Source organism: Petromyzon marinus, chromosome 8 (genome assembly GCF_048934315.1).
Source record: "Petromyzon marinus isolate PM22_M1 ecotype Great Lakes invasive population chromosome 8, UKy_Petmar_22M1.pri1.0, whole genome shotgun sequence".
NCBI classification, from domain to species: domain Eukaryota; kingdom Metazoa; phylum Chordata; class Hyperoartia; order Petromyzontiformes; family Petromyzontidae; genus Petromyzon; species Petromyzon marinus.
The window spans coordinates 9,934,161-9,961,676 of NC_133674.1; the positions used below are offsets into that span (position 1 = coordinate 9,934,161).

At 49.4% G+C, this 27,516-nt stretch overlaps 1 protein-coding gene across 2 annotated transcripts in view; it reads right to left on the reverse strand.

Moving 5' to 3' along the window:
- LOC116940219 (caspase-3-like) overlaps positions 1-27,516 on the reverse strand; it is a 101,793-nt gene that overhangs the window by 31,367 nt on the left and 42,910 nt on the right. Inside the window, exon 1 of one of the 2 annotated variants that reach the window (XM_032949687.2) lies at positions 4,590-4,854. The exons of the other annotated variant lie outside the window; for it this stretch is intronic. Within the exon in view, the coding sequence (XP_032805578.1) occupies positions 4,590-4,798 (209 nt within the window). The 5' untranslated portion in view covers positions 4,799-4,854. Of the gene's footprint in view, positions 1-4,589; positions 4,855-27,516 lie in introns of those variants that run through there. 2 annotated transcript variants of the gene reach the window in all.

The window sequence follows — 27,516 nt, forward strand, 5'->3', positions numbered from 1 at the left end:
TCTGCTCACCTGGCAGTGAGTGTGGTTAGACTCCCTGCTCACCTGGCAGTGAGTGTGGTTAGACTCCCTGCTCACCTGGCAGTGAGTGTGGTTAGACGCCCTGCTCACCTGGCAGTGAGTGTGGTTAGACTCCTTGTTCACCTGGCAGTGTGTGTGGTTAGACTCCTTGTTCACCTGGCAGTGAGTGTGGTTAGACTCCCTGCTCACCTGGCAGTGAGTGTGGTTAGACTCCCTGCTCACCTGGCAGTGAGTGTGGTTAGACTCTTGCTCACCTGGCAGTGAGTGTGGTTAGACGCCCTGCTCACCTGGCAGTGAGTGTGGTTAGACTCCCTGCTCACCTGGCAGTGAGTGTGGTTAGACGCCCTGCTCACCTGGCAGTGAGTGTGGTTAGACTCCCTGCTCACCTGGCAGTGAGTGTGGTTAGACTCCCTGTTCACCTGGCAGTGAGTGTGGTTAGACTCTTGTTCACCTGGCAGTGAGTGTGGTTAGACGCCCTGCTCACCTGGCAGCGAGTGTGGTTAGACGCCTTGTTCACCTGGCAGTGAGTGTGGTTAGACTCATGTTCACCTGGCAGTGAGTGTGGTTAGACTCATGTTCACCTGGCAGTGAGTGTGGTTAGACTCCCTGCTCACCTGGCATTTAGTGTGGTTAGACTCCTTGTTCACCTGGCAGTGAGTGTGGTTAGACGCCTTGTTCACCTGGCAGTGAGTGTGGTTAGACTCCCTGCTCACCTGACAGTGAGTGTGGTTAGACTCCCTGCTCACCTGGCAGTGAATGTGGTTAGACTCCTTGCTCACCTGGCAGTGAGTGTGGATAGACTCCTTGTTCACCTGGCAGTGAGTGTGGTTAGACGCCCTGCTCACCTGGCAGTGAGTGTGGTTAGACGCCCTGCTCACCTGGCAGTGAGTGTGGTTAGACTCCCTGCTCACCTGGCAGTGAGTGTGGTTAGACTCCCTGCTCACCTGGCAGTGAGTGTGGTTAGACGCCCTGCTCACCTGGCAGTGAGTGTGGTTAGACTCCTTGTTCACCTGGCAGTGTGTGTGGTTAGACTCCTTGTTCACCTGGCAGTGAGTGTGGTTAGACTCCCTGCTCACCTGGCAGTGAGTGTGGTTAGACTCCCTGCTCACCTGACAGTGAGTGTGGTTAGACTCTTGCTCACCTGGCAGTGAGTGTGGTTAGACGCCCAGCTCACCTGGCAGTGAGTGTGGTTAGAATCCCTCCTCACCTGGCAGTGAGTGTGGTTAGACTCCCTGCTCACCTGGCAGTGAGTGTGGTTAGACTCCCTGCTCACCTGGCAGTGAGTGTGGTTAGACTCCCTGCTCACCTGGCAGTGAGTGTGGTTAGACTCCCTGCTCACCTGGCAGTGAGTGTGGTTAGACTCCCTGTTCACCTGGCATTGAGTGTGGAAAGACTCTTGTTCACCTGGCAGTGAGTGTGGTTAGACGCCCTGCTCACCTGGCAGCGAGTGTGGTTAGACGCCTTGTTCACCTGGCAGTGAGTGTGGTTAGACTCATGTTCACCTGGCAGTGAGTGTGGTTAGACTCATGCTCACCTGGCAGTGAGTGTGGTTAGACTCTTGCTCACCTGGCAGTGTGTGTGGTTAGACTCCCTGCTCACCTGGCAGTGAGTGTGGTTAGACTCCCTGCTCACCTGGCAGTGAGTGTGGTTAGACGCCCTGCTCACCTGGCAGTGAGTGTGGTTAGACTCCTTGTTCACCTGGCAGTGTGTGTGGTTAGACTCCTTGTTCACCTGGCAGTGAGTGTGGTTAGACTCCCTGCTCACCTGGCAGTGAGTGTGGTTAGACTCCCTGCTCACCTGGCAGTGAGTGTGGTTAGACTCTTGCTCACCTGGCAGTGAGTGTGGTTAGACGCCCTGCTCACCTGGCAGTGAGTGTGGTTAGACTCCCTCCTCACCTGGCAGTGAGTGTGGTTAGACTCCCTGCTCACCTGGCAGTGAGTGTGGTTAGACTCCCTGCTCACCTGGCAGTGAGTGTGGTTAGACTCCCTGCTCACCTGGCAGTGAGTGTGGTTAGACTCCCTGTTCACCTGGCAGTGAGTGTGGTTAGACTCTTGTTCACCTGGCAGTGAGTGTGGTTAGACGCCCTGCTCACCTGGCAGCGAGTGTGGTTAGACGCCTTGTTCACCTGGCAGTGAGTGTGGTTAGACTCATGTTCACCTGGCAGTGAGTGTGGTTAGACTCATGTTCACCTGGCAGTGAGTGTGGTTAGACTCCCTGCTCACCTGGCATTTAGTGTGGTTAGACTCCTTGTTCACCTGGCAGTGAGTGTGGTTAGACGCCTTGTTCACCTGGCAGTGAGTGTGGTTAGACTCCCTGCTCACCTGACAGTGAGTGTGGTTAGACTCCCTGCTCACCTGGCAGTGAATGTGGTTAGACTCCTTGCTCACCTGGCAGTGAGTGTGGATAGACTCCTTGTTCACCTGGCAGTGAGTGTGGTTAGACGCCCTGCTCACCTGGCAGTGAGTGTGGTTAGACGCCCTGCTCACCTGGCAGTGAGTGTGGTTAGACTCCCTGCTCACCTGGCAGTGAGTGTGGTTAGACTCCCTGCTCACCTGGCAGTGAGTGTGGTTAGACGCCCTGCTCACCTGGCAGTGAGTGTGGTTAGACTCCTTGTTCACCTGGCAGTGTGTGTGGTTAGACTCCTTGTTCACCTGGCAGTGAGTGTGGTTAGACTCCCTGCTCACCTGGCAATGAGTGTGGTTAGACTCCCTGCTCACCTGGCAGTGAGTGTGGTTAGACTCTTGCTCACCTGGCAGTGAGTGTGGTTAGACGCCCTGCTCACCTGGCAGTGAGTGTGGTTAGACTCCCTCCTCACCTGGCAGTGAGTGTGGTTAGACTCCCTGCTCACCTGGCAGTGAGTGTGGTTAGACTCCCTGCTCACCTGGCAGTGAGTGTGGTTAGACTCCCTGCTCACCTGGCAGTGAGTGTGGTTAGACTCCCTGCTCACCTGGCAGTGAGTGTGGTTAGACTCCCTGTTCACCTGGCAGTGAGTGTGGAAAGACTCTTGTTCACCTGGCAGTGAGTGTGGTTAGACGCCCTGCTCACCTGGCAGCGAGTGTGGTTAGACGCCTTGTTCACCTGGCAGTGAGTGTGGTTAGACTCATGTTCACCTGGCAGTGAGTGTGGTTAGACTCATGCTCACCTGGCAGTGAGTGTGGTTAGACTCTTGCTCACCTGGCAGTGTGTGTGGTTAGACTCCCTGCTCACCTGGCAGTGAGTGTGGTTAGACTCCCTGCTCACCTGGCAGTGAGTGTGGTTAAACGCCTTGCTCACCTGGCAGTGAGTGTGGTTAGACTCCTTGTTCACCTGGCAGTGTGTGTGGTTAGACTCCTTGCTCACCTGGCAGTGAGTGTGGTTAGACTCCCTGCTCACCTGGCAGTGAGTGTGGTTAGACTCCCTGCTCACCTGGCAGTGAGTGTGGTTAGACTCCTTGTTCACCTGGCAGTGAGTGTGGTTAGACGCCCTGCTCACCTGGCAGTGAGTGTGGTTAGACTCCCTCCTCACCTGGCAGTGAGTGTGGTTAGACTCCCTGCTCACCTGGCAGTGAGTGTGGTTAGACTCCCTGCTCACCTGGCAGTGAGTGTGGTTAGACTCCCTGCTCACCTGGCAGTGAGTGTGGTTAGACTCCCTGCTCACCTGGCAGTGAGTGTGGTTAGACTCCCTGTTCACCTGGCAGTGAGTGTGGTTACACTCTTGTTCACGTGGCAGTGAGTGTGGTTAGACGCCCTGCTCACCTGGCAGCGAGTGTGGTAAGACGCCTTGTTCACCTGGCAGTGAGTGTGGTTAGACTCATGTTCACCTGGCAGTGAGTGTGGTTAGACTCATGTTCACCTGGCAGTGAGTGTGGTTAGACTCTTGCTCACCTTGCAGTGAATGTGGTTAGACTCCTTGCTCACCTGGCAGTGAGTGTGGATAGACTCCTTGTTCACCTGGCAGTGAGTGTGGTTAGACTCCCTGCTCACCTGGCAGTGACTGTGGTTAGACTCCCTGCTCACCTGGCAGTGAGTGTGGTTAGACTCTTGCTCACCTGGCAGTGAGTGTGGTTAGACTCCCTGCTCACCTGGCAGTGAGTGTGGTTAGACTCCCTGCTCACCTGGCAGTGAGTGTGGTTAGACTCCCTGCTCACCTGGCAGTGAGTGTGGTTAGACTCCCTGCTCACCTGGCAGTGAGTGTGGTTAGACTCCCTGCTCACCTGGCAGTGAGTGTGGTTAGACTCCCTGCTCACCTGGCAGTGAGTGTGGTTAGACTCCCTGCTCACCTGGCAGTGAGTGTGGTTAGACTCCCTGCTCACCTGGCAGTGAGTGTGGTTAGACTCTTGCTCACCTGGCAGTGAGTGTGGTTAGACTCCTTGCTCACCTGGCAGTGAGTGTGGTTAGACGCCCTGCTCACCTGGCAGCGAGTGTCTGGCGATCTCCCTTTAACAGTGTAACCGTCTTTACCTGGCAGGTGGAGTGTAAGAGTGCGCGTGTGTTTACTAAGCTCTCTTACCTGGCTTTAGTTGCGCTGCCTTGCCTGACCGAGGGGACGCTCGCGCGCGCGCGTGTGTTTGTGTGTGTTGAACACTTCCTCACCTTACAGAGTGTAGTTTACCGATTTGCTTGGCAGGTTTCTGTGCGAAGAACAGCGTGCCCCCTGGTCGAGGCCCGGACGCGAGTACGTCTGCTATCGAACTTCTCTCGCACCGCGCGCAAAGTAGCCCCCAACCGTGCTGATCGCCGCTGCGGATTTGTGCGGCCGTGAGCGACAATAGTGGCACTCCCTTCTCTGATGCCATGCGCATTGCAGGAAATCCCACTTCTGGTTTCGTTCGTGGGCTTCCCCCTACCCCCCCCCCTCACCCCACTATGTTTCCGGCGCCCTTCGCGACTCCCTCCCCGCGTGGTGCTGAGGTTACAGCTGCAGCGGCATCAGAAAGCGCCGAGTTTACTAACCACCCCTCCTCACCCCCGTGAGTCACGGCCCGTCGTGAGTCACGGCCCGTCGTGACTCGCCGTGACCCCTCCCCACCACCACCTCCTCTGTGCCGCGCCGCCTACTTGAGCCCGAACCACGGGGGTGGCGCTCGGCACGGGGGAACGAACGCGGAGCGCGCGGCTACGTTCCGGGCACGGTGCGAAAGTTGAACGTAGTGGGTTCTTAACCTGGGGTGCGAGACACGACACATCTTTTTTTTTTAAATGAAATCGTCTAAAACACTTGGAGCACGGGCACGCACGTACAACTTTGTTTCATCAAAGCCTACGTATTTATTAACACGTTTTAACGATTGCGAACTAATGGGGTGCAAGTCTGCAGCGAATGCTAAGAACCACTGACATACGCTCAAGGCCCCCCCCCCTTCTCCCCCGCAAATTCATGAATTAACAAACTGCGGTGACCCAACTACGCCGTTTGTGAACTTCTTTCGCACCGTACGTAGTCAACCGTGCTAATCGGAGGTCGTGCAGTCCTCTTGTATCAGCTCTTAATACAATCCTTGTAAACTTGGCTGATTAATGTTACCAGAGCGAATTCATTTATCGCCGAGTTGTGCCATCTCTTGTCTCGCTCCGTCTTTGTATTTTGTCCATAAATTCGTTATATTATTAAATCGATCTTCTATTTCTCGTCTTGCTACATCTCTCGTCTACATATATATGTTCTGTCATCTCATAAGTATGGACTGCCCCAAAAAATGATTTCTGCTTAGGATCGCGATGATGATTAATTATCGGTCCCACAAAGTGTGACTTGCTTCTTGGCTGAACATTCGGCAACGATGTGGCTGATCGCGCTGTACACGCCGGGCCTGTTTTACCAGCTGCTTGGTTTCACCACACAATCGGCCATGGTCCAATACCCCACCTCTGGATGGGTTTTCCCCATGCCGCCGCCGCCGCCGCCGCGTCTGACGATCCTGCGCTGTTGGTAATAATCCACGCAGCACCCGCAGGGGGGCTTGTTTCGTTTTACTCGTAGGAAACGTGAACGGATGGCCTAATACATCCATCTTTAAAGGTTCGGTTGATAGTGTTAACATGGATTTATTGGGTTATGGGTGCAGGGCTCTACACGCTGAGTCAATCCATAACCTTGTACACGTACTCGGTGATAAATGTTTTTTTACAGGTCTGTACTTTGTTCCCAAGTGCGGTGCATAAAGTGGGACGGAGCTCAACAATTTGATTATTCTTCTACGTGGTGACTTTACCGAAAGAACCAAGAATATGAATCCCTGCAGTCACGAAAGCTTTAAATCAAAATTCAACAATTTGACTTTAGTGAATGAAAAATTGACTCAACCGAATTCCACACCCACGGTGTACATCTATTGGTATTGGTGTACGTTCTGTAAAAATGTTGACTTAAAGTACTACTTTTCACTCGACTCTCGGCGCCCATCTCCCGCTGGTGCAGAGCCGGTGGTAGAAGTGTCGGTCCTACATACGACGGGGGACCACCAGTGTACCCATTGAACAACGACGTGCCTTCCCCACTAAGTCGGGGGTCGGCAACCAAAATAACAAGCGGAGGCATTTTTTTTTCGTATTCGGTCAAACAAAATCAACTCTGCGTTTTCAAGAGCCGCATTGCGTGCGAGTAGCTTCACGAAATAGCCCTTGCAGAGCCGCAGGTAGCCGACCTCTTGCACTACTCTGTACTCATTGTCTCCCAGGGGTTTGACCGAGAATGGGGACCGTCGGGATGCGAGATTGGTTTGTGTATGCACCGTATCTGGAGGCCAGTGGCAGATGACCGCTAGCAGCAGCGCAAGGGCCCTCGTATACCCGGAGCGACTCGTAGCGGACTGCTGAAAATAAAGTCCTCGGTGACGGCGAGAAAGGATTACATTTGCCCCCCCCCCCCCAACCTTTTAGACAGCGTTTGCCACTGGGGTGTTTTGTTTTCTGCGTTCGTTATAGCGGATCGCTCGTTAACGGATTCATCATTCCCCGCTGACAGTCGACGCGCAGAGGCCACGCTCGGCATGCGCGTGTCTTGTTAATTACGCGCGTGGGGTAGTGCAAATACATTATTGTTGTTGTACTAAGCAGCTGCGAGACGTTGACATCGAGGGCAAACTGTAATGTCCCTCCGACCAAATCGTGGGGTGACAAACGAGCAAAAGTGAAGTGTCGGCCGTGATCAATTCCGCTGCTGAAATCGACGCCCGCTCAACACGGAGGCGTCTGAGCACTGCGACGTTACCGCTCTTCTGCCCGCGCACCTGTGGGCAGTGCCGGATTACCCGAGGAGCGAAAGTAGCTCCAGTGAGGGGAAAAACAGTATTTGATCCCCTGCTGATTTTGTACGTTTGCCCACTCACGAAGAAATGATCAGTCTATAATTTAAATGGTAGGTTTATTTGAACCGTGAGAGACAGCATAACAACAAGAAAATCCAGAAAAACGCATGTCAAAAATGTTACAAATTGATTTGCATTTTAACGAGGGAAATAAGTATTTGACCCCCTCTCAATCAGAAAGATTTCTGGCTCCCAGGTGTCTTTTATACAGGTAACGAGCTGAGATTATGAGCACACTCTTAAAGGGAGTGCTCCTAATCTCAACTTGTTACCTGTATAAAAGACACCTGTCCGCAGAAGCAATCAATCAGATTCCAAACGCTCCACCATGGCCAAGACCAAAGAGTTCTCCAAGGATGTCAGGTACAAGATTGTAGACCTACACAAGGCTGGAATGGGCTACAAGACCATTGCCAAGCAGCTTGGTGAGAAGGTGACAACAGTTGGTGCGATTATTCGCAAATGGAAGAAACACAAAAGAACTGTCAATCTCCCTCGGCCTGGGGCTCCATGCAAGATCTCACCTCGTGGAGTTGCAATGATCATGAGAACGGTGAAGCATCAGCCCAGAACTACACGGGAGGATCTTGTCAATGATCTCAAGGCAGCTGGGACCATAGTCACCAAGAAAACAATTGGTACACACTACGCCGTGAAGGACTGAAATCCTGCAGCGCCCGCAAGGTCCCCCTGCTCAAAAAAGCACATATACATGCCCGTCTGAAGTTTGCCAATGAACATCTGAATGATTCAGAAAATAACTGTTTGAAAGTGTTGTGGTCAGATGATACCAAAATGGAGCTCTTTGGCATCAACTCAACTCGCCGTGTTTGGAGGAGGAGGAATGATGCCTATGACCCCAAGAACACCATCCCCACCGTCACACATGGAGGTGGAAACATTATGCTTTGGGGGTGTTTTTCTGCTAAGGGGACAGGACAACTTCACCGCAGGGACGATGGACAGGGCCATGTACCGTCACTCTTGGGTGAGAACCTTCTTCCCTCAGCCAGGGCATTGAAAATGGGTCGTGGATGGGTATTCCAGCATGACAATGACCCAAAATACACGGCCAAGGCAACAAAGGAGTGGCTCAAGAAGAAGCACATTAAGGTCCTGGAGTGGCCTAGCCAGTCTCCAGACCTTAATCCCATAGAAAATCTGAGGAGGGAGCTGAAGGTTCGAGTTTCCAAACGTCAGCCTCAAAACCTTAATGACTTGGAGAAGATCTGCAAAGAGGAGTGGGACAAAATCCCTCCTGAGATGTGTGCAAACCTGGTGGCCAACTACAAGAAACGTCTGACCTCTGTGATTGCCAACAAGGGTTTTGCCACCAAGTACTAAGCATGTTTTGCAGAGGGGTCTAATAGTTATTTCCCTCATTAAAATGCAAATCAATTTATAACATTTTGACATGCGTTTTTCTGGATTTTTTTGTTATTTTGTCTCTCAATGTTCAAATAAACCTACCATTAAAATTATAGACTGATCATTTCTTTGTCAGTGGTCAAACGTACAAAATCATCAGGGGATCAAATACTTTTTCCTTCACTGTACATATGTAGTAGCTACGGGTCCGGCACTTTCCACGGCCCCGCGCTAAATGCTTTGAAGTTATCAATTCCGGTTCGGCGATTCTGCACTTGCTCTATTACTATAGTACTATACCGCCTTTAACTTTTATGGACGACTGGGTGTTTTAAGGTTGGCGATTTGTCGTATCTGGCTGTATAGCAAATGAAAAAATACAATTACTTTATGCTAGATAAAAATGCGTCATTTGTTTTTTTATATATATTTAGGGCCCCTTTATAGCATATGCTACAGGCCCCGCACTAGCTTAATCCGGCACTGTCTGTGGGCCCACATTGGTGACCTCGCACCCCCTGGTCAACGATGCCCAAGACTGGAGGACGATTTCACAACTCTGGCAACTTTCCTGACGCTGGTTGTAACGGACCAACGAGAACGGCCGCACCATGAATCGTTGTAAATCTAGATTGAAAACTCATTCTAGATTGGGGAAAATGCACTTTTTTAGAACGGATTGTTGTGTTTTAGTTAATATCCCCTCCCTCCGCACCTCCGATTAGTACGGTTGGCTACGTACGGTGCAAAAAAAGTTCAAAATACAGTAAATATATGTTGCACGTGCAGGGTTGAACGTCAGCGGCTGGACATTTATTGTCAGTGCTGCGCTTTCGCCCGAGCTCCACGCATCTCGTGATTCGCTCGCTGGGTGTTCCATGTGTCACGGCTTTGTCGCCTGCTTCCATAATTTCTGTTTGTTGCAATATTTGTGTCCTTGTAGGATTGTCACCTGCTTGAAAGACTTTGCGTAAATAAATACATGAACACAGCAGCGCATTGATAACGGTTATTTATTTATTTTGTTTGGGAAGTTGAGTTTCACCTGGCCGATCGGTTTGGGTTGCCCATTCACCTGTGTTCTAAAGCGGGCTAAATCATTGCAGGGAAAGTGTCTCCACAAGCGATGGGGCCAGTGGTTGGCGTTACTGCGCGTTGAGTCCGACGTTCCGAGTTGGTCGTCCAGCCACAGCTGCAAAAACCCAACAATGTAAATTGTACCAGTTAAGGGCCAGTGAGCTATAATAGCTCTTTTTTTTAGAAGCGACCTGGCCACAAATGAGAGCTCAACAAAGTGGATTAACACGTAGAACTTTTAAAGCAACCAAAATACTCTACACGCATGTTTCTAAATGTGGAAGGAAAAACCAGAGGCCCCGAAGAGAAATCCACGTGACCACGGAGAGAATATGCAAACTCAATGTACAAGCGTCAGGGTCGAAACCACGTCCTCTTTTATATCCGGCGAGGTAGTTAACATCTCGCCACCGTGGCTCACATCAGTGGCGAGTGATATCTGAACCGATCCTTCCCCCTCCCCTGTAACCAACCCACGGCTCACCGGCGTGATGAAGTATGGTCAAGCAACGCCCGTGACCTACACGGAGTGGGGGAGACATTCATCCAGCAGTAGATTGTTGTAAATCATAATGCGTGCTTGACGAACGGGTTGTGTTCCTCGTGCCCTGCCCGACTCGTCCCGGCATGGTGAGTTTCCAGAGCGCGAGTCCAGGGAAACACGAGGTGTTTTCAACTCCCTTGGATTAACTTGAGCAACTGTGTGGTCTCCGTGAGGCGAGTCCTCTCAGTCGGACAACCCATGTCACCTTGGTCTGTTCCATTACCTGCCAGCGGGCCTTCGTCGCCTATGTCCAAGTTTTTTCGCCCCGTACGTAGCCAACCGTGCATCGGTGTACCTAGTCTGGCATGTTGATGCAGAGCAGCAACTGCAATTTCACATTCAGGTGGCCAATCCAGATAACCGCGTCAGGAGTCGCGGAGTGTGTATCGCTGTAATTGTCCCCTTAGTATTTGTGGATAGCCACAAAAAAACTTCGTGGTGAACGCCGGTTGTTGTGGGATGGATTCGGGGTATAGGACGCGCCTGGGTATACAGGTCGAGCGTCGGTGTGAGGTTGTGGGGGGGGGGGGGGGGGTTCCCGGGAGCGTCCGTGGAGAGCGCGATGTGAGCGGATTCAACTTGGCGGTTCAGCGGCTCCGTATCGTGGACAGCGCCCGGCAGTGGCCGAAGTTTTGTGCGGAGAGAACGCGGAGAAGTGGAGCGCTATCGCCGGGGTGGGTAGCGGTGAGCGCGCTATGCTACGAACCTGGCCACCCGGGTTTGATTCCCGCTCACGGCCAACAACCCAGTGACGATTATCTGAACCGGTCTTGGGCCTCCCCTAAGTCGACTCGGCCCCAAATGGGTACCTAGTACGGTTTGTAATCGTCACTCGGGAGACAAAGGCGGCCGGGCGTGGTGTTGGCCACCCACTCCACCCCCCTCCACTCGTGTGCCGTGCCGGCCTTCATAGGTGTGCTACCCGCTAACAGTACTTGCCCCAACAGTCGAAGGCTATACGGGGATCTTTGTCTGTCTTTTGTGTCTACGCCGCCACCTCGTGGCCAAAGTGGGTTCACGTGCCCTCATTTGCCTGGGGAGTTGTTGGAGAAGCACGGAATGGAGATTGCGTGACCACTCCGACTGGCCGGCGAACGGAGCCGGTGGTGGGAGTCTAAATTAGAATCTTGATTTAGACTGGAGGAATCTGAGCTATTAAGCTCTTTGTGCTACCGATGTCCAGCAGTAAGTGACGACAATAATACAAAAACGCGATAGGAGTGCAACGTATAGGAGCAAAACATTAAAACACGTTGATATACACTTTTATTCAGAAGCGACCTGGCCACAAATGATAGCTCAACGAAGCGGCGTATGAGGACATCTATAGCAGCTACATAATCTCAACGCATGAAATCGGTTCCCGGCCTTTTCCGCAGCAGCCTCTGTGCTCACCTGCAGCACCCCGCGGGCCGGACCGCAGGGACCTGGCGGCGAACGCTCCAGTGCCGAATACCCCACGGGGTCTTCTGCGAGTGACTGCCCCCGTTAGTGACACGGCAGCTACAAGTGTGGTGGTGCACGTGGTGGTGCACGTGGTGGTGCACGTGGTGGTGCACGTGGTGGTGCACGTGGTGGTGCACGTGGTGGTGCACGTGGTGGTGCACGTGGTGGTGCACGTGGTGGTGCACGTGGTGGTGCACGTGGTGGTGCACGTGGTGGTGCACGTGGTGGTGCACGTGGTGGTGCACGTGGTGGTGCACGTGGTGGTGCTGGCCACCCACCCCCTCGTGTGCCGTGTCGGCCTTCAAAGGTGCTCGCTAACGGCACTGTTAGTGCTATACGGGGCATCTTTGTCTTTTGGTGCGTGTGGTGCTGGCCACCACCGCCTCGTGTGCCGTGCCGGTCTTCATACGTGCGACTCGCTAACAGCACTTGCCCCAACAGTCTTAAGGCTATACGGGGAATCTTTGTTGGTGCGCTTCTGTGTTCGCGCTTCGTGCGTGACCACTGCCCCCGATTTGCGAAGGCAATGGAATTGGCATGGAGCTGCCATGTTGTTGTAGAAGCAACAGTACGGATTTCAATACACTGCGTAAAAAAATAGTGTCTACTCTCCTTGCACTTGTAATATTTTAGGATTTTAAATTCACGTACAAAAACTACTGTTCGTGTAATATGGAAATACAGTTAAATGGAAATTGTGTTGGTGATACTGCATTTTGAACGCAGTGAGTGACCTGAGTTTGAATCCTTGATGTGGCTAACGGTCCTGGACCCAACTCCCCCAGCTTGCAGTGGCCAGCGTGGTGATGCACGGTTCAGAATGATTTATTTATACTGGAGAAGTCCGATGAGCTGTACAACTTTTTTTCACAGTTGCCCAGTAGGAGCGGGTCAAAAATTACAATGCCAAACAATGCAAAACCACGATAGGAGTGAAAAGTTTCGGGAAGGTAAGCAAATCACAAAATACAACTAAACATTTTTTTTTTATTATTTTAGCAGGTAAGGCCCACTGAGCCATTAGATTATTTATCAGAAGCGACCTGGCCACAAATGATAGCTCAACGAAGTGGCTTATCACGTGAAAATGTACAGCAGCCAAATAATCTTAAAATTCCTCCAACTGACATGGCATGGAAGTCCTTCATCTATCGCAGCCATATCATTGCAGAACAATAAACACACACGGCCCATTTGATCAAGTTCTAACTTTACCGTGTATAATGTATTTATTTTTACAGCACTTGATCAATCCACTGCTTGTTGAAGACCCCCCCCCCGATGCAATTTATGTTAAATAATTGTGATTACATTGCAGCAATTGTTAAATGGCTCAATGTGTGAAGGGGTGACATTGCCAGAGTGGAGCTGTTTGCCGTCTAACACTGACATAAAACGCACCCATCGCTACTGTAATCTACACTTTGCCAAATGTTAAGCTAATTATAGTATATATCCATTGATGGAATGGTATGAGTAAATTATATGTACTGTATTGTCATGTCCTTTAAACTCTAAATTATATGCGAATGTGAGCTTACCGCACGCGCACACCCTGTTCTCTCCATAGCAGAACCTTGTCTCTTCTGCTTCACGGAATTGTAAAGAGAAATTAAGGTGGGGGAGCTGCGGAATAGATACATTACCCTAATGTATGTGGTGCGATATAAGTGTCGCCCAGTCCAAGCGAAAAATATACACACCGGTCCTGCACAGCCCATTATAAACGTCTTGCCAATGATAGGATTTTTATTTATTTATTAAATGTTATATCCTGTGAGCAGGAAAATACGTACGTATTAAATTTTAATGTTTTCATAAAATAAAATTACCGGTGTCCAAATGTAAATAAATGAAAAGCCACTGTGCTGTGTTCTTTGTTTTAATCCGTAGCCCGAGTGTAATAAACGACGATCTCGATATATCGGTGCGTTAATGTAGCCAAATATTTTACGTAACATTTTTTAACCTATATTTTGGCTTCGCAAACTATGAAGGTGGTGAACCTATTACACTGCATATAAATTTCCAATCAATAAAAAAAATAAAACGAGTTGTCGTGGAATTTAAAGTAACATTAATTATGTTAACAATGAAAGTCTTAAATTGAAACCGCGTATGACTTTGGGGGGCGAGTGGGGGGGGGGGGGTTATCTCGTAGCAATTTACACACATCTAATCTAATTCATATTGCACGCGTCTTACAAAAAAACGGTTTCGTCTCAGTGGCCCAGCCGTGCTGAGACCATCCTCAGATTGCTCATGAGTGCTCAAAAGTGACAACCTTCGCCATTCATGAGACCGGCCATTTGTCTTGTATGAAATATTTATGGGCACCCTCATCGACTTTTGTTTTATTATTTTTTAACGGTGAAGCGATTTCGCCTGCCAAGTTCTCTGTCACTATCTTGCTGCAGGTTTCAGGATTCCGCCCCCCTCCTCCCCCGTCTCCAATAAATATCGCCTCGCGTTGTGAGTGCTTTTGGCAGACACCGGGGGAGGAAGGTCTGCAGAACTTTGTCGTTGTGCCTTCTCTGTGCGGTGAATTAACTGTTTTTACTTGGCCGCCCAAAAATAGTGTTCCTGGTATATAGACATGGGATCATTTTTTGGCAGTACTTTATCAACGTAATGAAAAAAAAATAGTTTTTATCCTTTCTGGAAAAAATACAGGAGGTGTTAAGATGTTCAAACACCAAATGGACACCGATGGCAAGGCATCGAGTCTGCATTAACCACGCAAATGCTTATGATAAAACATACAAGCAAACATGCTTTGATAATACAGGTAGTCCCCGACTTACGATGGTCCGATTTACGATGTTTCGATCTTACGATGGGGGTCGTCGTAACGCATCTCCATCGTAAGTCGGGGACTACCTGTAATGTGTGCATTGACTTTGATCACTTGTATTTTTTTAAGTTGAATAAATGGCCCAATATAGGTGATAAGCCAAGTAAATAACAGCACAAGCTATATACATGGTAATGTTAAAAAAAACAATTAGTTTATGATTGTTTTAAAAGTACAATTATTTGAACAAGATATTATCGTATTCCTGTGTAACAAACTATCAAGGCATTTCTAAAAATGATTCGTGACGTCTCACAGTAGTGGTGGTCGCTGTTGGTAGTTACATTCGCAGAAGGCTTAAAATTATATATTTTAAAATCCGGTTTTAAATGAACTTCTCGGTACAGTCACACTTAAGACAACGACACCTTTTTGAACACTACAACAACTGCTGAACTGCTATAATGCATTTGGAAAATTGATTTCCAGTCGTTGCGTCACAACTGCATCACCAGAGCCAAGGCGTGGAGCAATGGACCATCTGTACAAAAACAATGTAAATTGTAAATCTTGGGAACAAACCTTGGAGATATATCACGGGGCCGTTTTCAATGGGTTTCCCCTCGACAAAAAACAACACAATGCATTCTGTCGGGCTCTACATACAGCTGCTCCTAGACATACACGGGCTCTACATACAGCTGCTCCTAGACATATACGGGCTCTACATGCAGCTGCTCCTATACATATACGTTCGCCCTTTACATCGCGACCACAGCATTCGCCACAACGAATTCGGTGGGGACAAAAAAATCCGCAGTCACTGGTGGCTGGGTCGAGACCGTCACGAGAAACATTATTGCCACGGGTGGCCACTTGGGGCTCGAACCTAGGAACTCGGCAGTGCTGGCTCAGTGATCTGACACGAGCATTAATAGCCCCCTGAGTCACACCGCCACAAGCACTCCGATTCTGCGTTGTGATTCCTGCGCGCGCGCGCACACACACGGCCCCCTGTCAATTCGCTGCTGGATGAGGACCTACCCTCGCTGCGGAGGAGGTCGTGGGGGATATTTTACCTTACTTCACACTGGTCTGTCGGGATCTGTGAAGGCAGGATGCGTAGACCTTGGAGCATAGTACAGTATAACGAATTATTTTTTGTAGCAGTGCCTATTTTTGACAACATAGCCCCACATATGACACATTAAACATTGTGTTAATGCAATTAAAACTTTCTGAATTGGCCTCAAACGCCCTTGATGTCACATTTCTCTGAAACAATTATGATTTCAGCCCATCGTCTCTCCGGGCGTCGATAGAATGAGTTCCACTTTTGTGAATGTTAACAGCAATTGTCCTGTGGCTAGACTGACCACTGTCATTGGAATGTGGAATTTCGTTTACTTCCTTTGGGTCACCAATGAATATAAGCGACATCACATGGCTAATTAGAGCAGGGAGACGATATGACACTTTAGATTTTTTTTTTTAAATCTTATGTTATTTTACCAGGTAAGGCCCCACTGAGCTATATAGCTCTGTTTCAGAAGCAACCTGGCCACAAATGTGGCTTATCACGTGGAAATGTATAGCAACCAAATACTTTAAACGCATGTTGATTCTAAAGGAGAGCAAAAAAACCGGAGGACCTGTGTGGGGGGGGGGGGGGGGGGAACCCACCACGCGACCGCGGAGAGAACATGCAGACTCCAACTGTACAACAGGCGTCGGGTTAGGATCGAACCCAACGATCTCCTGCATACAAGGCGAGGTATATAACATCTCGTCACCGCGGCGAGTGTGATTGATATAGAATACATCCAACGTATTTTTAAACGCTTCTTCACTGGAATTTACGAATCGTTTTGGTGTGTTGCAGTATTGCGTTCAGGCCAGAGTCTGCCTTGCTCAACTGGGAGGGATGGACCGGCACATCCTCGAGCCAAGGGCTCAACACCCCCCTACCCTCGACATTCTCCAACTGGAGCTCTGTCGCTCCGTCGGACAACAAACATTCGTGACTCGCAACACAATTGGTCGTTAATGTCTCAGATTCTGCAGGATTGCTGAAAAATTGTTTAATTATAATAGCTTTGTTTCACGTGAAACCAGATTTAAATACATCGCAACTTAGGACATGCAACAAAATACAGTCTACGTCTCGCATGAACAGTCTATGCCGGTCTGGGTGAATGTTTTTTTTCCATCCGCGATGCTTCACAAACCCTGGACTATATAGCAGCTATACTCTTTGGGTATTTAGATAGCAGCTCTTTTGCATTCAAGAAATAATCTTCCTTTGATCAGTTTCCGACGATCAATGCAATTCAGAATCAGAGTTATTTATACTGGAGGAATCCGATGAACTATAAAGCTGTTTCACAGCCTACGTGTCAAATGGACTTCGCGACCAATATCCATAATAGAGTTTTTTTTTTGTTAGACCGCGTAAATAGATCGCGTAAATATGTACGCGATCTAACCCAAAAAAACCTCTTATATGACAAATGTCCATTATTTTTACAGATGTCCAGGCAGGAATCATTGTAGGGACAGTACAAATCCTCCATGACCATTGCCTTCCACCACGTCTATATCGTGTTTGCACTTGATGTGTGTTCCGGTGTTACATCCTTCTCACCGATGTAACACTTTTTGTTCATGGCGGTTGACCATCAACTCTTGCACTGTGGTATTCTCTCTACTGGCTCCTGTATTTATATTTAAAGTTGCAATCGAGGTCTGCCGTGAAAAGGAGAACCCCGTGGTCTGGATGGGCTCCCACACTCGTAATAAAAAAGATTTTCCTTTTCAAAGGCCAAGTAGTAGCTTCTCGCAACACAGACTGTGGCACGTGGAGACGCACTGTGATTGGAATGGCAGAGAACTGGGATTTTGCAATGCATTGTCACCATGCAAATTAATGTCGTTTGTATATATAGTTGTTCACGCGAGCTATCAATGCTCCGATACGTGCATTGTGTTTGTGCTGTTCGCCTTTTGGCGTTCTCTGGTCTGACACCGGCGAGACTTAGCCACAAAGAAAGGCTGTCTCTGGTGTAGGCCAATCAGTTTCAAAGACGATGCATCGTAATATTATTTTATCAGAGCATCTTTGTTCGCATGTTCACCACAAGTACTGTGTGTAGTTAACGCAGACTATGTTTCTTGCAAACAGTTTCTATTTAGTGTTTGAACACCTTGACACCCGTTTTTATTGTCCGAAAAGATAAAACCAATTCTAATATTTTCATAATATCGTTTGTATTCGAATGTACGAATTTAAAAACAAAACACGCTGCATGAGGTGCAGTACGATATCTTTGTGGCTGAGAATTTGAGTTATTATGATAGAATCCCATGTGTATTTGTGTAACAAAAATGGTATCTCACCCGACTCTTAACCGCATACTTACAGGATTTATGTTGAATAGCAGTTTTAAAGGTTTAAAATGCCATTCCATTGAAAATGTTAACCATTGGAAGAATGTGGAATTGTTTACTTTTTGTTAAAATGTAAAATATTGCACATTGTGTTAAAGTCGGTAGTTCCATGGTTGTTATTTCCCTCCTCTGTATTACGACGGCTACAGAAACGTCGTTGTAGTTTCATGCGCGGGGGAGACACTACTGCGCGTGTTGCGTTTAACACGCGCAACTTCAGGAACGTGGAGACGATTTCATTACAACCCGCGGCTCATCGTCCGCACCGGAAGCTTTCGCTAACAGACGGCGGACACAACTAAGTAGAAATGCAGCAATCCCTCCACCTTTTAACTTTAACTTTAACCCATCCCCCCCCCCCCCCCCACCATGAAGTCGCCGCTGCGTGCACGCCCCACGGCTGTGGATGTTTGAAACGAGGAGCGTCTTAGTCGTGTGTATTTAAACACACAAACAAAAACCCACCATAATACACACGGCGACGACGGCGGCGGCGGCGGCACGTGAATTAATTTTTTGATCAAAACAATGTACCTGTTATTGTACAAAAATCATTAAAGCCGGTGTTTTTTTTTTTTTGGCTCATCATTCCATCATCCTGCGAGCCATTCAGAGGGATGAAAAATGGAGCGTGCGCAGGCGAGTGATGAATTGTCGCGTGTCAAACTTTGCTCCGCTGTTGTTTGCCGGAGAAGGGGGACCCCCACCCGGGCTGCCGTGCGTGGCTTGCTGGCGGGCATAACGGCAGCCCCCCCCCCCCCACCGTGCCCACCCCCCACCCCCTGCCGTGATTAATGGGCCTGTCTCCGAGTATGACTGTTTAATTATTTAGTCAAACCGCTTGCAGTAGTGGGGTGCTACAGAATCGGCCCAGCTTTCTTAATGGGATTTATAGAAAGGCACAAATTGAATGAGCCAGAAACGCAAGCGATCACACGTGCACAATCCTGCTCTCTCTCTCTGACAGCCGAAGCCTCCCGACTAATGTGCACATACACGCATGCATAAACACACACACACACACGCACAGACACCTACACACACGAGACACACGCTTGCACGCACAGAAAAAGACACCGACACACACGAACACACACGCACGGACGGACATACACACGCACGGACACCTATACACGAGACGCACACATGCACGCGCAGAAAAAAGACCGACACACACGAATACACACGGACGGACACGCACAGACACCTACACACGAGAAACACGCATGCACGCACAGAAAAAAAGACACGAATACACACAATGCACAGACACACAAGAGACAGCGACAACAACAAAGACAAAGATCCCCCGTATAGCCTGAAGAGTGTTGGGGCAAGTGCTGTTAGCGAGCACCTATGAAGGCGCACACGAGGGGGTGGGTGGCCAACACCACGCCCGGCCGCTTTTGTCTCCCTAGTGGCGATGTTTACACACCGCACCAGGTACTCATTTGAGGCCGAGTCGACCTAGGGGAAGCCAAGAACCGGTTGAGATACTCGTCACTGGTGGTGGCCGTGAGCGGGAATCGAATTCGGGTCGCCGGGTTCGTGTGTGGAGCCACCGATGCACACACACACAAAAAGACACCGACACAAGAACAGACACGCACATACGCATGCGTATGCACACAGGCAGTGAAAATATTCATAGAAAGTTGCGCACCATCCCAGCCTATACAAACAGCATAGCAGCGCGCACACGCCCGGACCAGCAACACTACTCACATTTACAATGCTATACTTGGAACTAAAATTGATATTGCTACTTTATTGAGTTATAATGATGTTTGCAGATTCTATTTATTAGCGCATTAATATTAGTATTGTTGTTACTATTCATTCAGCGTTTGGCATTTACACGTTTGCTTGTTTGTGACGGTGCCTTTCACAGACTCCTTTGCACCTGCGGAAATCCTCATCTAGCTAAACACATACAATACATCTATCGTTTAAAACACGATTTTTGTCTTATCCTCAATACTATCCTGATTGTGTCTCGTCACGAGATGAGATCTCACTTTGGAACTCGCCGAGAGCAGTCACAACCTTTCGTGTTGGAGATGGGCCCATGGAAGAGGATACTACAGAGCTACCTCTGAGATCCCTTACAGCGACCTCTGGTCCACATTATATATATAGGATATATAATAGTTAAGTAATGCATATTTTGTTATTTTCCTCCTCGGGCTCACGACTCAATGTTTGAACGGCGCTACGCTTTGAGAACATTCGGCAATTTTATTATATGTTCCCAAAAATACAGCTAGTAAAACATCCTTTTTAAATCGTTACTAAAATCATAACCACACAAGTAACCTTATTCCAAACGCTATTATATCCGTACACTGCCATGGGCTGAGTACTCTACTTTAAAGGCGAACGCGTGTTTTGCGTGTAGTGTTAACGCCGGTACATATGCCGATACAAAAACGGTCGTGCCCTTTACAAGGTCATTCATCCCACTCGTGGACAACAATGTCACGGTGTCTTTTTCGCTTGTAATATCAGAGGCGTCGTCTGCGAGACGTGCGCCGGCTGCCTTTCGTGACCGTGCTCCTGGTGTCATCACGACGTGTGCAGATGACGGGGGGGGGGGGGGAGGGGGGTGGGGGAGGGGGGTTTGCACAACATTGGTCCGTCGAAGTTAAAGCCCAAGACGTCGTTGCCTTCCGACAGTGGCGTTACGTCCAAGGTCAAGGTGACGATTACATGAGCACGCGGCAGTGCCCCATCTTCCCTCGGCGGTCCTGAGATTGCGGTGCACATGCAAACATTCACACGCTGAAGACCACTCCTATGGTGACGTCCCACAAGATGGTACTAATTTCATCCATCTCGGAAGAATGTTGAAGCAGACCTGACCCCGCCAACTGTGATGGGAACGAGCAGGGCACCGTAATCCCCGTGCACCCCCCCCCCCCCCCCCCACAGCCACGTTGTTGTACACGAATTTTAAATCGTGCGAAATGTCATGTGTCTGACCTGGACAATTTGGTATATGGCTGTTGCTGATGCGGTGGTGGTGCTGATGGTAAAAGAGACGTCGAGATTCACTGCACAACAATGAAGATGCGAGTAAAGCAGCAGGCATTTGTTGCACAAGACCGAATCGGTTAAGCTAACAGCGGTGATGGTACTCTGTGGCCAGCTATCCGATCTTTAGCTCCATTACGGTCACTTTTTGGCTGATTGTTTTTGAAGCCAGCAGTGGTGAAATACAAGCCGTGTTTGTTTACAGAAGTGCCCAGGAATTTAAGTCCCAGAGTATCATGTGCACTCTACTGACATAGGTATTCGGTAAAAGGGGTTGCGGGTCACACGTCTGTTTTTTTTTTACTCAAGTGTCTATCAGGTCCTGTCTTGTACGACAGGTTTTGTGTCAATGTGGGTCTTGAGCTTGACTCTGCTGCACCCTAAGCAAAGACATTTCTGAGAGTCCCCATGCATCGCAGTGGTTCACTATCTCCAGACCCGACGCGCGGCGCCTCAAAGTTGCCACTAGGCGGCGATCTGCCGACACGAATGCGCCCTCAAATTCTGACCCGTTTCAGTCTCCAACTTAAAATAATAACTTTACCAAGCGTTTTGAATGGCCATTGCTATGCAATGATATAATTCAACATTGTGCTGTAAATACACCGGAGTTGTTCTTGGACTGTAGGTTCATGGAATCATCATTACAGGAATATTTAATAAACGAATCTAAAACAATTTCATCTACCAGCTGAAGCCCACTAAGCTACAGTCTTAGTTAGCTCTCTTCCAGAAGCGACCTGGCCGCATCATATCTCAACGAAGTGGTTTATCGTCTGGAAAAGTATAGCAGCCAATTAATCTAAATGCAATGTTTTTTTTTTTAATGTGAAGGATGCGGAGGGAAATCCACGCGACCACGGGGAAAACACGCAAACTACAAATACACGGCAGGCGTCAGCCTCGGGATGGAACCCACGACCTTCTGCATACCAAGCGAGAGAGATACGTCAAAAAATGTGTGGCTTTAGAATGAAATATATTCTTTATAGGTGCCGTTTCAGGCAATCGCCCCTTCTTCGTGTGCACAATATAACGGCACCTGTCTCACACAATGTTCCAGCAACCCGGCGTGAACCACCATTCCTGGATACGCAATTAAGCAGGCGAAGGAAAATAGACGTTGAGAGGGTCCTTGACATAACGTGGGTGGATATACCGCGTCTCGTGTCTAGAGCGGGGTCTTTTGTTGAAACCCCTCTCATTATTTTTTGTCATCACACCCCAAATATGAAAGCGTGCACAAGCAACCCGAACATTCGCTGTTAGGCGGCGTCTCCACGCTGCGTGGAATCGTCTCGCGCCCGGCAGTCTTCTAGTCGAGTCCTGTGCTGGACAGCGACCATTGGCAGAGGGGAGTGTGCTCTATCGAGTGGCTTCTGATTTTCGGTGGTTTCAGCGGTGGTTTAAAAAAAACAAAAACTTTTTCGTTCAATTGATTAATGTATTTTTGCACTATAAAACGCAATAAAAGTAACACCACAATGCTTACACGGACCATATTTGCTTTTTCATGGAAATAATGGGGTGCTGTTGAGTGACTGGTGATTACCAGTCCACCGTGGACACCCCACCGCTGATATGGGCTGGGATTTTGAGCACACATTACAATCCATAAGACCAAACCACTCCCAGTCTTTTTCACTTGCTAAGCCCTCACACGCCCACCCCGCAGAGGCAGTGGCAACCCATTATAGTTCGTCACTCGCGGGTCCTGTACTCCGCACGCTTGCCCTGGAGTGTTGCCCAGTGGCATCTTGGAGTGCTTCTGTGGCGCTCTCTGTGTGACACATCGATCCTTGTGTGCGGACAGCAGCGGGTAGTGCCGTAGATACAGCGCTGAGGTTTGAATCAGTATCTCATGTTTGAAATGGGGTCTTTGGTATGAATTAGGTCCGTTGTGTGAACTGGGGCTGTGCTTTGAATTGGAGTCGTGGCATGAATTGGACCCTGTGGTATACATTGAAGTTTTTAATTGGGGCCCGACGTTTGAATTGGGGGTTGCGATTTGGACTTGAGTCTGTGTTTTCATTTTGGGGCCTGTTGTGTGAAATGGGGCTGTGGTTTAAATTACGGTTTGAGGTTTGAATGTTCGTCTCTGGTTTACATTCTGCAGAGAGAGAGAGAGAGCGTGATAATGTGTTGAGCACACCCCGACCTGGATGTCGAATGAGCCCAGCATCTCTTCAGAGTAAAAAAAACATCCAGCACACCTCAATGGCTATATAGCAGGGGTTGTGTTACAGAGAGACTCGTTTGTGCTTTTTAAATGTTACATTTCCAAATTTGACCTCGGGGCCACCAATTCAGATGTCCACTGTCCCAGCACTCATTTGTGCATGGAGAAGACAATTATACCTGGACGCCTTGTAGCCGCAATCGAAGCTGATGCCAGCGGTGTACTTTAGTAAAGTCTGATCCAATAACGCACGCCCCTGTGGCATTTTTGCCATTGCTTGGTGCTTATCTCTGTGATTCTGTCTGTGTTACAATTCCGAGTATCTGCCTTATAATTGTCCTCTATATTGTACCTTTTGGTACTTGTTTTACCGACCCAAGTGATGTCATGGGCTGGGCCAGTTCTTATCCGCATTTTAACCTCTGAGCTCAGGGCCATCTGCTTGGTGCTTGCAAGAACTTTTACATTCACGGAGGAAAATAAGAGTACCGCTCACGAAATCAGAGCTGCGATTCCGCGAGTCGCCAAAAATGGTGGGAACGTTGTGGTGTGTTCCACTTGCAACAGGTGACTGGAAAAATAATTGTTTCAAATAAAGTTTGTAAATATTTCTGCGTGACAATTTGCATAATGGTCTCGTCACTGAAATGTGTAAATATCACCAGGTCTTGGATTTTTTTTTTAAAATAACGGTTACGTTATGAACAATGTGTTATCAAATTACACAAATATAAATTTACGGTGTTGATGTTTGGTTTGTCTAAGATGGCATTGGTCTCCTGCTGCAAATAGCCACAGTTTGTAATTTGCAGTAAATGTCAACTTCCTGATAATGCTGCGGGAGAAATCTGAAACATGCGTGCCGTGTTCACGCCCATCACCACTCCCAAAGTCAGACATTGGGTTCCCTGCCTTCTCGTCCAAACTAGGAGCGTTACCAATCACCAGTCCAAAACCGAAATCTTCAGAGATGTCTCGCAGTGCAGCCCTACCGAACTGTCAGCAACTTCATCATCATTCTGGAGTTCGTGGTGAAATGCGTTTAATGTTTATTACAATTATAAAAACCCACCTCTCAAACTTCCATCAGCAGCTTTGTCAGCAATCCAAAAAACAACAAACGATGACGGTAAATAGGGGCACGAGTGGAACTAACTTCCCGTTTGCCGAAACACCGCTCATTCAATCCCGAAACTCTGAGATGGTCTCTCGCCGGATACTTGGCAGGGCTAAACGCCTCCGAAAGGAACTCCTCTGGGTCACAATCACTGCAGCGTAACGCTTGACCCATTGCTAATAAAGGATTGCGTTACCACGTACAGTGGAGTAGCGCCGATTGCGTCCGCCTCGCCACAATGATGGACGGTGCTCAAACCTCTCCCATTATTCAGCAAACCAAGGAGGGCACGGAGGGGGGGGGGGGGGGACGATGGTATTCCGTTAATTGGAAGATCTCATTAACAGACATTTTTTCCCCCCTCCACTCAAAGTTTGTGCTCTGGTTACCTCGGGAGGGAGAGGGCGGGGAGGTGGAGAAATCTTAAATAAACACGTAACGGTGTGCCGATGACGACGACGCCGACGACGATGATGGTGATGACGGCGATCATTAATGCGTAAACATTGGCAAGCGGAGACGGAACGCGCCCCGGGGCACGCGCGTCGGTGGAGTTGCGCCGTGGATCTGGGAGCGCGCGCGCCACGGGATCCGTGCCCGTAGCGGTGTCGTGCGCCCCGCGATATCTGTTTCTGGCCCGACCCGAAACCGCTGAGGCATCGCGCCGGCGGCCTCGTTCGATCGGCCGCCGCCGCCGCCGCCGCCGCGTAATATGATGAATGGCGCAACTCTTAGCAGTCATAACAGCGGCTATAGTTTACACAGCATGGGTCAAAAAACGTCTCGCTCGCCCGTGCTGGAAATTGATTGTTTTCGCGATTGATTTTGTTTCGCCGGTGTTTGGCGGAACGGGGCTAATATACGCGCGTTTCAGCGCGAATCGATGCAGGCCGCAGACAAGCTCGATTTGGGGCCAAATGGAGTGTCAGAGCGCGGGGACGACTCCTCACCGCGTATCTGATTGGGGGTGATTGGTGGGCCGCGCCGTGCCGTCAGCCTCTTCACCGTGCGGGATATACCGCCGCTCGCACGGCCCACCGCCGCTGCTGCCGCTCGACGGATTGTCGTGCCGCTGAGTGAACGCCGACACCACGACCGCCCGCCCGCCCGCCCGCCCGCTCGGCCGCAGACACTCGCCACACGCGGCGCCGCGTTACGCGTCGCTTTACGATGCTGAGTTGATGCGGACGGGGCGGATGGGCGATTTGGAGACGGTGGGGGGAGGGGGGCGAGCGCCCTGCCGCAATGAACCCACGCTCGGCTGCCCGCCTCTCACAGTGCCGTGTTTACGGGGCACCCTGTGGGGGCAAGCTTGCGTGTGGGACGTTACCCGCGGTGGTGCGCGGCGGTCGTGTTCGCGGGAGGGCCCTCTGCTACCCACGGCTGTGGCGCTCCTGAAAACGGTGGCCATGGCAGCCTGAAGAAAACATCGGCGGTTCATTGGGCTCTCTTGGCCTCGGATATCAATTCGTGAACTTTAACGTCGCCTTATCTGTCTCCCTACTCTGGCTACCTTTGCAATTGTAAGAATTCGAACTGTGCCGCAGTCTGGCTGTGCGAGCCCCGGTTACCAACCAATGCATTTAATGAATGTAAAGAGTGAAGTTGAACTTCAGCAATTCTATTGTAACGTCCCCCATCCTTTACAGACATTAATACACCCTCATCAAATTAACTTTTTGTTCTACTTTGAAGCCAACAGTGGTGGTCCTATGGAGAATCTCCGCGCCGTCTATAGTCCGTAGAATTATTCCACACACATACGTACAACTGTCCACGCGTGTGTGTGTGTATTAGCGGGGAGCGGTGGTGCAGCGGTTAGCGTGTTGTGCCACGAACCCGGCAACCCGGGGTCGATTCCCGCTCACGGCCAACACCAGTGACGATTAACTGAACTGGTCCTGAACTGGTCCTGGACCTCCCCTAAGCCTCATGAGTATCTGGTGCCCCACTCGGGAGACAAAGGCGGCCGGGCGTGGTGTTGACCACCCACTCCCCTCGTGCTCCGTGCCGGCCTTCAAAGGTGCTCGCTAACAGTCCTGGCCCAACAGTCTGTTAGGGCTATACGGGGGATATTTGTCTTTGTTTTGCATGTACGATGTATTTTTTTTTAAAAAGTCAAGCTCAAACCCGGTGCTCATCTCAAGTGGAAACTCTGAGCCATTGGTGGACGTTACACGTTCCTACGGTGGAGGCCAGTCTACCCATGGGTCAATTGCTGTTGGCTTGCCTTTAAGCGGTGCTCATTGAGTGGCGAGTGCAGTTCATATGTTCTATGGGTTCATCATCGAGCGGTGAATAAACACCAAGCGATCGCTCATGCCAAACACCTGTGCCCCCAGGATTGAGCAACGTGAGACCATGGTTTTAAAGTGAATCTTCCTGAAAAGGCATTACCCTGATTGTCCAGAGATTTAATGAACCACCTACAGTTCTGGGTATCATATTATTATTATTATCCATCACCCACCAAGCCCGATGCTAATGGAGGAAATGTGGCGAGTGACTTAAATCCTGGAGCATTTCACTGAGTTGGCTCCATGCTACGTGGTTTGATGTTGGGATACAGAATGACATTGAATGCAATTGAGGTTCCTGGGTGAGTCAAAGACTGCAGTTGCATCGCTCAGGTGCAAGCTCAAATCCTGGATAACTCGCCTCAACCCACCGTTCCTTCGAGTGTGGTAAAATAAGTACCGCTTTGCAGGAAGTCAAAAATGTCCATCCTATACAGAGACTTAGCCCTTGTCATAGCAATGTGGATTTCTTTTTTATGTTTACCGCTGGCTCAGTGCTGGTAACACAAAAATGTACATAGCCAAATTATCGTTTCAGCATGGAGACTCTGATATCGACTTCGGGGTATAATCTGTAGGGCTTGCTGCATTTTTATTTCTAGAATACAGGCAACAAAACGAAAAATCAGAGACTCGGTCTTCTTACCAGATCTGTCTCTCCACATTAAAAAATAAAATAAGTATTTTTTTAAACACCCCATCAGCCTCAAAGCCTTCTGGGAGTGCACAATTTCAGCAGCATCGGTTCAACACAAGCAATCTCTGCACCAGTTTCGACAATCGGTGCTTAAGCCACTTACGAGGTTGCGCTCAAGTTGGGGTTTTTTTTTTCTTCCCCCGAGAACTTCGTAACCGCGTCAAGCCACGGGACGGTCATGCTGGCTCCGAGGCAGTTCGACGTTGTCGTAACG